At 43.2% G+C, this 12,697-nt stretch overlaps 1 protein-coding gene across 1 annotated transcript in view; it reads right to left on the minus strand.

The window, feature by feature from the left end:
- Positions 1 to 12,697, minus strand: part of LOC122542775 (BTB/POZ domain-containing protein 7-like) — a 74,383-nt gene that overhangs the window by 36,834 nt on the left and 24,852 nt on the right. Inside the window, exon 5 of the mRNA XM_043680808.2 lies at positions 2,151 to 2,226. Within this exon, the coding sequence (XP_043536743.1) occupies positions 2,151 to 2,226 (76 nt within the window). The remainder of the gene's footprint in view (positions 1 to 2,150; positions 2,227 to 12,697) is intronic.

The raw sequence follows: 12,697 nt of genomic DNA on the forward strand, positions 1-12,697 counted from the left end.
GCGGAAAGTCAGGAGGCATGGGATAGAGGGAAATTTGGCCAGTTGGATAGAAAACTGGCTAACCGGTCAAAGTCAGAGAGTGGTGGTAGATGGTAAATATTCAGCCTGGAGCCCAGTTACAAGTGGAGTTCCGCAGGGATCAGTTCTGGGTCCTCTGCTGTTTGTAATTTTTATTAATGACTTGGAAGAGGGAGTCGAAGGGTGGGTCAGTAAATTTGCAGATGATACGAAGATTGGTGGAGTTGTGGATAGTGAGGAGGGCTGTTGTCGGCTGCAAAGGGACTTAGATATGATGCAGAGCTGGGCTGAGGAGTGGCAGATGGAATTCAACCCTGTCAAGTGTGAGGTTGTCCATTTTGGAAGGACAAATAAGAATGCGGAATACAGGGTTAACGGTAGGGTTCTCAGTAAGGTGGAGGAGCAGAGGGATCTTGAGGTCTATGTTCATAGATCTTTGAAAGTTGCCACTCAGGTGGATAGAGCTTGTAAGAAGGCCTATGGTGCATTAGCGTTCATTAGCAGAGGGATTGAATTCAAGAGTCATGAAGTGATGTTGCAACTGTACAGGACCTTGGTTAGGCCACATTTGGAGTACTGTGTGCAGTTCTGGTCGCCTCACTTTAGGAAAGATGTGGAAGCTTTGGAGAGGGTGCAGAGAAGATTTACCAGGATGTTGCCTGGAATGGAGAATAGGTCATACGAGGATAGGTTGAGTGTGCTAGGCCTTTTCTCATTGGAACGGCGAAGGATGAGGGGTGACTTGATAGAGGTTTATAAGATGATCAGAGGAATAGATAGAGTAGACAGTCAGAAACTTTTTCCCCGGGTACAGAGTGTTACAAGGGGACATAAATTTAAGGTGAAGGGTGGAAGGTATGGGGGTATGTCAGGGGTAGGTTCTTTACCCAGAGAGTGGTGGGGGCATGGAATGCACTGCCTGTGGGAGTGGCAGAGTCAGAATCATTGGCGACCTTTAAGTGGCAATTGGATAGGTACATGGATGGGTGCTTAAGCTAGGACAAATGTTCGGCACAACATCGTGGGCCGAAGGGCCTGTTCTGTGCTGTATTGTTCTATGTTCTATCTTTTGTTAATATCACACCTTCAGTGTAAGCAAAGATCACGCATCACTTCACACGAATGTTATCAGCCAAAGGTTTGTCATTGGTCCACAACAGGAGATATTAAGACTGAAAGCTTTTCGGATGGGGTGGCAGTAAGAGAGAGTGGGAGGAATGTAGACTAAAATAATGATGAAGCAGAAGTAACTAAGTAGACAATTAGGCGCAGGCCACAAGGGCTATCATAGGTCTATCTCTAACAGAGGGAAATCCAAGTAACTTGACATTTTAAAAACTCTTTCATGGGATGTGGGCATCATTGGCTAAGTCAGCATTTATTATCCCCTTGAGAGCACAAAGGTGAGCCACCTTCTTGAACAGCTGACATCCATATGGTGCAGACACACCTACTGCGCTGTTAGGGAGGGAATTTCAGGATTTGGCCCAGCAGCAGTGAGGCTGGTATATTTCCAGGTCAGGATGGTGTGTGGCTTGGAGCTGCACTTGCAGGTAGATTGAGGAGTGTAACTCCACATTAAACACAGGGAAAGGAAACTAGACATGCCTCCCCTCCGTGAACTAACACAGCCAGTTTGGGGATTGAATGCTCACCACTGGTGTAATTCAGTCCAACACTTGAGCCATTTGTTACCCAAGTTAACAGGTCTGCACCCCACAACAGAGGAAAAGGAATACCTTCATTTTCTTCCTTAAATCAAAAACAATCAAAAAGAAGAATGGAGCTGGGAAGTGACAGAATCTTACAAGACCACCTGTCTACTTCAAGGCTGGAGTTTGGGTTTTTTTGTGGGGAGGGGTATGCGAGAGCAATAGAAAAAGCACACACAAGTGTATTTTTTTAAATCCCCATTGTCTTTTTACAGCCAAACTTTACAAGAATGTTCTTTCACTGTAAACACCAGCAGTGACTATGGACAGACACCAGCTCAAAACTATGAAGTTAACAACAGGGACTTTCAGCATGCAGAGTAGAAAGCAAGTGGCCTCTAGCACCTGAACCAGCAAGTCACCCCAGGGCTTCAGCTTAGCAAGTCTCCACTGCACTCAGTACATCTGCACATAACTTACCTTCATCCGACAGACGCCTTGCCAGCTGGTTTTCTGCCCATTTAATCACAGCCTTCAGAATATCGTGTTCACTTGCCTGCAAAGGAGGGGTGGGGAGAGGAAAGGTGGGTGAGAGGTTGAGGGAAGAGGCACCATGTCAGCATCAGTATCACAGGTTTTATTTTAAAATTGTTCTCTTTTCACCCTCATTTCACAAAGGTACTCTCTCATGGGGCACAATTCTGCCAACAACAGCAACTTGCATTGAGATAGCACTTTAACATTATGAAACATCCCAAGGCACACCACAGGTATGTTATAGAACAAAATATCACAGTAGAAATTATTAAGTCAAATGACCAAAACAGTTGAGCTTAGATAAGTGACCTGAAGGAGGAAAGTGAGATAGAACAGCCGGAAGTTTTAAGAGTATTGGGTCTCGGCAGCTGAAACCATGGCCACCAATAGTGGCACAATCAAAATCAGGAACACACAAAAAGGCCAGACTTAGAGGTCAACAGAGATCACAGAGGATTATAGGACTGGAGGAGATTATAGGGATGGGGGAGGCCATGGAGAGACGTGAAACGAAGGATGAGAATTTTAAAATCAAAATGACGCTCAGCTAGAAGCAAATGTGGATCAGTAGATACAGAGGTGACAAGTTAAGACAAGGCCAGAGTTTTGAAAGACCTTAAAATTTACAAAGGGCAGATGATGGGAGACCAACCAGGAGTGTCTTCGAATAACCAAGTCTACGGGTAACAAACACACAAATGCTTCACCAAAAGTGAAACAGGGGCAAAGTTATAACAGGTGGAAACAGATCAACAGTCTCAGGTGATGGTATGAGTAGTGCTTGAAATACAAGATCGTGAACGGACATGAAGAATGCCAAACTTTTGTACCTTTGTACTTTTCTCTTGGGAAAAAAATAGTTACCTGTAGTCCTCTAGTTCCATACCAGAGAGTGAAAAATGTTCACCTACACCTCAGACAATAAGTGTCAACTGACCATCAGAGCAGAAAACTATCAAAACCATATCCTTTTACCTCCCCACTAGCTCAAATGGAGGATAGTCAGTGGCTGAAGCTGTAACTGACTCTCTTCGGCAGTCTAAGGCCATTCAAGCTACTCATTATTGGACTAGACACCCTAATGCTGCAAGACAAAATACAAGGGGTTACTGGTCATACTTCAAACTATGCAAAGCTTGGTGCTCATTTCTAAATACCACATGTTAAAGGAAGTGCAGATACAATCACAAGAATAATACCTAAACTAAAAGGGTTAAATTATAAGGAGCAAATACATGAACCAAAATTGCATTCCCTAGAACAAGAACAAAGCCTGTTCTGACACATTTTGCCCTTTCCTACTAAAACTGTCTTCATGGCCAGGATCCATATTCCTCTATTCCCTTCCTATGCATGCATTCGTCTAGCTGTTTGTTGAATGCTGCTGATGTGTCTGCTTCCACCATCTCCTCTGGCAGTGTGTTCTGGACACCACCCTTTGAGAAGGAAGACTTACATCACACATCTTTTTAAACATCTCCCCCTTCTCTCTCCTCCATGCCCCTCCCAAAATAAAAAAAACCCACACCTTGAATCCATGTCCCCTAGTAACTGACCCCTCCAACCTGGGGAAAAAGCCTTATACTTTCCACTCTATCCAGGCCATTCACAATCTTATAAACTTCTATCAGGTTGTCCCTCAACCTCCTGCGTTCCAGTGAAAATAAACCCAGTCTATCCAACCTTTCCTCACAGCCAAAATCCCCCATGCCAGGCAACATCCTGGTAAACCTTTTCTGTACCTGGTCCAAAGCATCCAGATCAGATCTGTATGCAATATTGCAAATGTGGCCTAACTAAAGTTCTACAAAGCTGCAGCATAACTCAATACCCCTTCTAATGAACTTAAAATTCACACACCAGGTTATAGTCTAACAGGTTTATTTGGAAGTACTAGCTTTCAGACCACTGCTCCTTCATCAGGTGCCAATGAAGGCAAGCATGTCTTGGGCCTTTTTTACTATCTTATCCATCTGTGCTATCACTTTCAGTGATGTATGAACCTACAAACCCCAGATCCCTCTGCATATCAATATTCCTAATTTAGAAGGTTATGGGTGATTTGATCCAAGATTTGGAGTCTGGGGAAATACAGTGGTGTAATGGCAATGTCACTGGACTAGCAACCTGGAGCCCTAGGTTAATATGCTGAGGTCAGGGATTAAGATCCCACTGTGGCAACTGGTGAAATTTAAATCCAGTTAACAAATCTTGGATATAAAAGGTAGTCTCAATTAATCTATTGTTGAAAACATTACCTGGTTCACTAATGTCCTTTAGGGAAGGAAATCTGCCATTCTTACATGGTCTGGCCTACATGTGCCTCCAGATACAAATCATGTGATTGACTCTTATTTACACTCTGAAATGGGCTAAAATGCTTTTCAATTCAAGGGCAATTAAGGATGTGCAATAAATGCTAGCCTTGCCAGCGATCTCCATAGCCAATGAGAAAAAAAGAGAAAAGGTATTAAGGGAAAATGAGAGGGGTCATAAAATCTACTTCTTTGACCCAGCCTTTGGTCACATGATCTGGTACCCCCTTTGTGACTCATACCATATTTCACTTTAAAAAGCACCTGTGAAGTACCTTGGGACACTTTATTGTGTTAAAAGGTGCCCAACAAATATGCTGCTGTAAACAAATTATTTTGCTGACTGGAGTGTTAGTATTAGGGGTACAGCCTAAAAATTGAGCCAGACTTTCAGGAGTAAACATTTGTGCACACAAAGATAGTGGAAATTGAAATTCTTTTCCTAGAGTAAACTGGTGCTGTATAGATTGTTAATTTTAAATCCAACAAATCATTGGTTTCTGATAACCAAATGTATGAGGGTTATGGGGCAAAGGCAAGTATGCTAAATTCAGTCATGACTGCACTAAATATCGAACAGGCTTGAGGGGCAAAACAACCTCTTCTGTTCTGATATACAGTGTGGATTCCAAAGAACTACCACAGTACAATGGGAAGAATAACCTCCACCTGTGCTGGATTATTCCATGATTCTATAATTTCACACTGATCAATTTATTCAGATCGTGATATAATAATTTCCTCAGCTTCATGTGAATGAGTTTTAAACAAAGAAAATTGTTACTCAGTGGGTCCTTGATTGTCTAGTGAACACAACTTTAACTAGTGATAGAAAGTGCAAATATAAATATGTTCCACAGGCCCAGTATGGTGTACTGCAAAACATTTGAGGCTAAACTTGCAGGGCTAGAATTAAAACATCCCTGACTAATGATATAGTTCCATCAAGACAGTACTTTACATAAATAAAGCTTATTTTTCAGCGGCCTTCCCTCAGAGCATTTTACATTCAAGAATCCTTTTGGATGCAACCAGACATGATTAGAGGGACAGAATAAAAACACTTCAAAGAAACTGGCTCAAAGGAAGAAAGAAGGAGATAGCACGACAATCTTCTGATCAAAGAAATGCACAGCCCTCCTATGTACAGATTCTCTACTAGCCTAGACTAGTGTTCCTTCACTAACCCCTTCAACCAGACATACTCCAAACCACAAAAAAGTGTTGACTTCAAAGGTCTCTTGTCATTGAGCACAGTTAGCTCTCAACATTAAACACTCAGATGCTTTAAAAAAAGCAAATAAGTTGCACAACACCTTAAAGCACACCACAGGTGTCTTCATGTTGTATTAATCTCTTAATGTCGCAAGTAAAACAAAACCCTCATTTAAACAGCACACTTCATGGTCTTTGACTGTCCCGATATGCTTTATAGCCAATAAACTGTTGTAACATAGAAAACATAGCAGCAAATGTGGTGATACAACAAATCTGTTTTATTTCGATTGAGTGTGCGGTGCTGGAAAAGCACAGCGTGTCAGGCAGCATCTGAGGAGCAGGGAAATCGAAATTTCGGGCAAAAGCCCTTCATCAGGTTTTTGCCCAAAACATCGACTTTCCTGCTCCTCGGATGTTGCCTGACCTGCTGTGCTTTTCCAGCACCACACTCTTGACTCTTCTCTCCTGCATCTGCAGTCCTCACTTTCCCCTGTTTTACTTTGATACTGACTGAGGGATGAATATTGACCAGGACAGCAGGGAGAGGTCTCCGGCTCTTCTTCAAAGCAGCACAATGGGGCACATGAAGCCATGGCTTAATATCTCATCTGTAAGACCACATCTCCCGCACTGCAGGTCTGCCTCAGGACTGAAGTGTTAGCCCAAACCACAATCGTCTGACTCAAAGGCGAATGTGCTACCCACTAACTCATGGAGCACACCAATGGCTGACAGTATCTTCTGCCTTATAAAGATCCCAGGACCTAGATTATCCAACAAAACCAAAGAAGAATTACCAAATTCACTTGTGCAGGCAAGCCAGATAGATCACTGAATATTCCAGCATGTCACAGAGAGCCAAGCACGTTGACTCCGTTGTTGCGAATAGCTAGTCCAGACCAGCAAGCTGACAGGTAATTTGCATTGGAGCAATGTAGAAGCAGCTAATACTAATCCTCACAGTGAAAGTGGATCAGAACAGAACGACGCACATTTTAAACACAAACTTTTGTGACTGAAAATTCGATAAGCCTTTGCACCATTACATTTAAATTCTTTACCACAGTGAGTGTTTGAAGTAACTAGCACAGTTGAATTTAAAGTGGAATAGTCAAGTCCTAGGAAGAAGACGGAAATAAAGGCTATGATGAAAAAGGAGGTAAAAAGGGAGGTGGTTCAACAGGTGCACAAACACTGGCATTGGCTGGTTGGGCCAAATGGCCTGTTTCTGTGTGACATCTGTATAATCCTATGTACTAGATAAGCATTTCATTGCATCATAGCTTATGCCGATATATTTGTTTAAAAAGGATTCATTGCTGTGGTTCTGTTCGCCGAGCTGGAAGTTTTTGTTGCAAACGTTTCGTCCCCTGTCTAGGTGACATCCTCAGTGCTTGGGAGCCTCCTGTGAAGCGCTTCTGTGGTGTTTCCTCCGGCATTTATAGTGGCCTGTCCCTGCCGCTTCCGGTTGTCAGTTTCAGCTGTCCGCTGTAGTGGCCGGTATATTGGGTCCAGGTCTGTGTGTTTATTGATGGAGTTTGTGGATGAGTGCCAAGCTTCTAGGAATTCCCTGGCTGTTTTGTTTCGCTTGCCCTATAATGGTAGTGTTGTCCCAGTCAAATTCATGTTGCTTGTCGTCTGCGTGTGTGGCTACTAGGGATAGCTGGTCGTGTCGTTTCGTGGCTAGTTGATGTTCATGGATGCGGATCGTTAGCTGTCTTCCTGTTTGTCCTATATAGTGTTTTGTGCAGTCCTTGCATGGGATTTTGTACACTACGTTAGTTTTGCTCATGCTGGGTATCAGGTCCTTCGTTTTGGTGAGTTGTTGTCTGAGAGTGGCTGTTGGTTTGTGTGCTGTTATAAATCCTAGTGGTCGCAGTAGTCTGGCTGTCATTTCAGAGATGTTCTTGATGTATGGTAGTGTGGCTAGTCCTTTGGGTTGCGGCATGTCCTCGTTCTGTTGTCTCTCCCTTAGGCATCTGTTGATGAAATTGCGAGGATATCCGTTTTTGGCGAATACCTTGTATAGGTGTTCCTCTTCCTCTTTTTGCAGTTCTGGTGTGCTGCAGTGTGTTGTGGCCCTTTTGAACAGTGTCTTGATGCAACTTCGTTTGTGTGTATTGGGGTAGTTGCTTTCATAGTTCAGGACTTGGTCTGTGTGTGTGGCTTTCCTGTGTACCTTAGTGGTGAATTCTCCATTTGGTGTTCTCTGTACCCTCACGTCTAGGAATGCACACTGCAGCACACCAGAACTGCAAAAAGAGGAAGAGGAACACCTATACAAGGTATTCACCAAAAACGGATATCCTCGCAATTTCATCAACAGATGCCTAAGGGAGAGACAACAGAACGAGGACATGCCGCAACCCAAAGGACTAGCCACACTACCATACATCAAGAACATCTCTGAAATGACAGCCAGACTACTGCGACCACTAGGATTTATAACAGCACACAAACCAACAGCCACTCTCAGACAACAACTCACCAAAATGAAGGACCTGATACCCAGCATGAGCAAAACTAACGTAGTGTACAAAATCCCATGCAAGGACTGCACAAAACACTATATAGGACAAACAGGAAGACAGCTAACGATCCGCATCCACGAACATCAACTAGCCACGAAACGACACGACCAGCTATCCCTAGTAGCCACACACGCAGATGACAAGCAACATGAATTTGACTGGGACAACACTACCATTATAGGGCAAGCGAAACAAAGAACAGCCAGGGAATTCCTAGAAGCTTGGCACTCATCCACAAACTCCATCAATAAACACACAGACCTGGACCCAATATACCGGCCACTACAGCGGACAGCTGAAACTGACAACCGGAAGCGGCAGGGACAGGCCACTATAAATGCCGGAGGAAACACCACAGAAGCGCTTCACAGGAGGCTCCCAAGCACTGAGGATGTCACCTAGACAGGGGACGAAACGTTTGCAACAAAAACTTCCAGCTCGGCGAACAGAACCACAGCAACGAGCACCCGAGCTACAAATCTTTTCACAAACTTTGAAAAAGGATTCATATCCATTACAGCTATTTATGGAAAATGTAGATATTATAATCTAACGTGCACAAAACCTAACAAAAGATAAACCAGTTAGCACACCGGCTGATTTGTATATACAGAGGAACCTCAATTATCCGAACGAGATGGGCGGGTACTATTTCGTTCAGATAATTGATTGTTCGGTTAATTGATTTCCTCCCCTGGGACTCGGAGTTTTCTGAGAAGTCTGCTCCCCATTCAGGAGACTAGGCAGCAGCACACTGCGCACAAGACCCCTCCCCTTCCACTGCCTGCCCCTCCAACCCCATCCGCTCCCACCCCACCCCAACCCCGTACGCTCTCACCCTGCCCCTCCACCTGCCCCCAACCCTGTCTACTCCCAACTCCATCTGCTTCCCACCCTGCATCTCCAACCCCGCCCACCTTCCAATCCCGTACTCTCCCACCCTGCCCCACCACCCGCAGCCCCAACCCTACAACCCTTTCCATCCCCACCCACCCTACCCTCTCTGGGGCAGCCAAACGGTACACCAATAAGACTGCTGCTGCCTTTTTGGGTGGGGTGTAAGTCTCCAAATATGCGCGCACACACACAACCTTTTGACAGGTTCCACCTCTGCTCTGTATGGGAGAGATTATCTGGGGAAGGGGGGGTTTTGGGTTCACCCCTATGTAGACCTTCAGGGAATGTGTGGGGGGAGAAAGGGCGGGAGGGCAGTCATTTAGAGACGGTGTCAGGACTGTCCAGGACTGTGCTCGGCAGCATTTCAGTGAACCGAGTTCGTTTCTAATCATTGTACCTGTAAACAAAAGATGCAATCAGGATTGAAACTTCTCTTTGACGTAATGTTTCTATCGGGATCTTGAGATCACCTTCGGATAATCTGATATTCGGATAATTAATATTCGGATTATCATCGAGGTCCCTCTGTATACTTAGTGAAGAGAATGGTGCTGACTATAATACGTGACAATATTGAAACAATACTTGTTAAACAAAGTCTCAGTGAAGGGCTCTACATGAAACAGTCTTTTTCAAACAGTGATTGACTTACTATGTATTTCCTGAATTTTCACGTCATACTCAAACTTCAAATTCAGTTGGTCAGTGCGCAGAGGGAACTCTACCTATCTGCACAGTTTTCTTTACAAGTTTCATGTGTTCAACCTGGGTTACAAATCAGTTGTGTAATACTTTTGCTTGCCTCAGCTAACACCGAAAGACATCAGATGACACGATCATTTGCATCATTGCTTTCAGTAGGGATTTGGAAATGGCTACCATGATTCCAGCAATTATACTTTAAAAGTAATTAATTGGCTGTAAAATAATCAAATACATAAAGAAAATGCAAGTCTGTTTGTTCATGGCCCAAACTATAGACTAGAGAGATAGTTCTACAAATTATTGCTCTTTCTGAAACAAACAGGCGCCTTTTGCAATTAGCAATGCCACAACAAAGACACCCTGGGTAGACAGGGTGACTTCAGGATCCAGATCGATTCAACTGTGTAAATACCATGCAAAAAGACATCCTTTATCATTTCCTGTCATTATCAATTTTCTATTTCATTCTATTATTGCCAGTAACAGTGATGTGGTGTGAAGAAAGAAAGGGAGACAGTGTCACCGAAAACCTTTTAGTTCTTCTAATTGGAGGACAAAGTCATGAGGGATCTGGGCAGAGTAGATGGGGAAACATTTCCCACTGGTGGAAGGATAAAGTCCAAGGCAACCCAGGTTTATAGTGATTGGCATAAGCAACAGCAATATGAGAAAACAATATCTTGTACAGAAGCAGTTAGGATCTGGAATACACTGTCCATTTGCGGAGTGGGGGCAGATTACATCAAGGCACTCAAGAGAAAATTAGAGTGCTGTCTGTAAAGGAACAATGTGCAGGACCAGAGAAAAGGCACAAGGGACATTCAGACGCAATAGTCAGAATACCCTCCTCCCGTGCCACAATAGTTGTGATTCTCTTATTAACTTATCTGCGTTACTTAAATTCCGTCAGGATGTAGTTGTTGCCTGGCAAGATTGGCATATGTTGCCCATCACCAGGTTTGCTGGGCCAATTCAAAGGACATTAGGAATCAGTCACAATGGTATGGGGCTGGAGTCGCACAAGAGATAAATTAGGTAAGAGGAGCAAGTTTCCATCCCGAATGAGCAATCTAGTCTACTGCTTTAAATCCAACAGCGATGTTTAATCCGTGGGTCACTGTGTATCTGTAAAACAAAATTGCTTTCAAATTCTTAACTCACTACAGTGGCATGAAATCAAAAAATCTTTAAACCATCAGTCCAGATCCTTGAACTATAAAAATAACAATACAAACGATATCAAACCTTACTCATTATTTAGATACAGAGGCCAGAAACAACAATTAAAAGAAAACAGATTGGTTAATCTGTCTTTCACAGTGCTGATTGAAGGGCGGGGCAGGGTATGAGCTCCCCAGTTAAGAACACAAGAAGTAGGACAAGTAGATCATTTAGCCCTTTGAGCCTCTTCTAGCATTATAGGATCATGACTATTTTGCTACCACAAACCCATTTTCTCATCAGACATCATACCCTAAGTGTCTAAAAAAAGGGTCAAACTCTATCCTGCACATATTAAACATTCACTGCTCTCCAGGGCACAGAACTCCAAAGCTTCACAAACCTTTTCTCATCTCGGTTTGAAATAGTCCTCTCCTATTCGGAGGTATTTGGTTCCAGATTACCGGGGGGGGGGGCATGCTGTTAGCATCCACCTTGTCAAGCCTCTTAATTCAATAACCCAAGATCACCCCAAATTCTAAATAAAAACAGCCCTACTCTACTTGATCTTCTCAATCCCCTCAGTGCAGAAATCAATCTAGTGACTTTCCTTGCACTCCCTCCAAGGGAAACGTAGCTTTCCCTAGATAAAGGAAAACAAAAACTCTGTACTGTATTTCAGGTCCCAATAGCTGATACAATTGCAGTATTACTTCTTCACTGTTGTACTCCAATTCCTTTGAAATAAAGGATGATGTACCATTTGCTTTCCCAAATAAACAGGACAGTTCCATATTAACACAGCAGGTAGACAGACTGCTAGTTTATCATCCTCTCTACAGGACAATGACATTCCCCTAGGTTTGCAACAGCACTTCAACTTTTGCTATGTGCTGAAGTCCTGGTATAAGGGCACTACTTTCTGGCATTGCCCTCAGAGCAACAGCAGAGTCAGGCAGAAGAATTAAACTTTAACAAAATGATACAAACTTACTCAAATCACTTCAAGAGCAAAACAAAATATTGGGTACTGTTACAGCAGAGGAGACGATGCTATTGAAGAAGTGGAACTTTGTACATTGCTGGGGCTGCCTGCAGGGATACATGTTGACCAAATTGGGACTAGGCGGTAATGAACCCACAACTTTGAGTCAGAAGGCAGCTTAAACTCCACAACTAGGAGCAGCAGTAATCAACGGCAGATTCCCACCTGGATTCCATTCTGAACTCCAGCATTGCCACTGGAAGTAATTAGCAAATAAGTACTGGTGAGCATAGAAAGTACACCACTTAAAATCAAGTCATTTATTTGTCTCTAGCTAGGTCTTGGACAGTGTGCAGAAGCAGATTTGCTAGAATGATACCAAGGATGAAATTCTAGAGTTATGTGGCGAGACTGGAGAAGTTGGGTTTGTTCTCCTTAGGACAGAGAAATGTAAAAGAGAAATTTGGCAGAAAACTATGATGAGCTTTTACAAATTAATCAAATAAAACCTGTTTCCGACAGCATAAAGGTTAGTTAGTAAATGACATAAATTTACATAAGGAAGAAATTTTTTAAAAAAAATAAATATAGCCAGGTATGATGCAAGTGCCATTTGAAAAGGATGATGAAGCAGATTCAAAGACAACTTCAAAAAGGACTTGGATAAATACTTTGCTA

This window comes from Chiloscyllium plagiosum, unplaced genomic scaffold (genome assembly GCF_037043375.1).
Source record: "Chiloscyllium plagiosum isolate Xiang-an unplaced genomic scaffold, Cpla_swu_hap1 HiC_scaffold_47, whole genome shotgun sequence".
NCBI classification, from domain to species: domain Eukaryota; kingdom Metazoa; phylum Chordata; class Chondrichthyes; order Orectolobiformes; family Hemiscylliidae; genus Chiloscyllium; species Chiloscyllium plagiosum.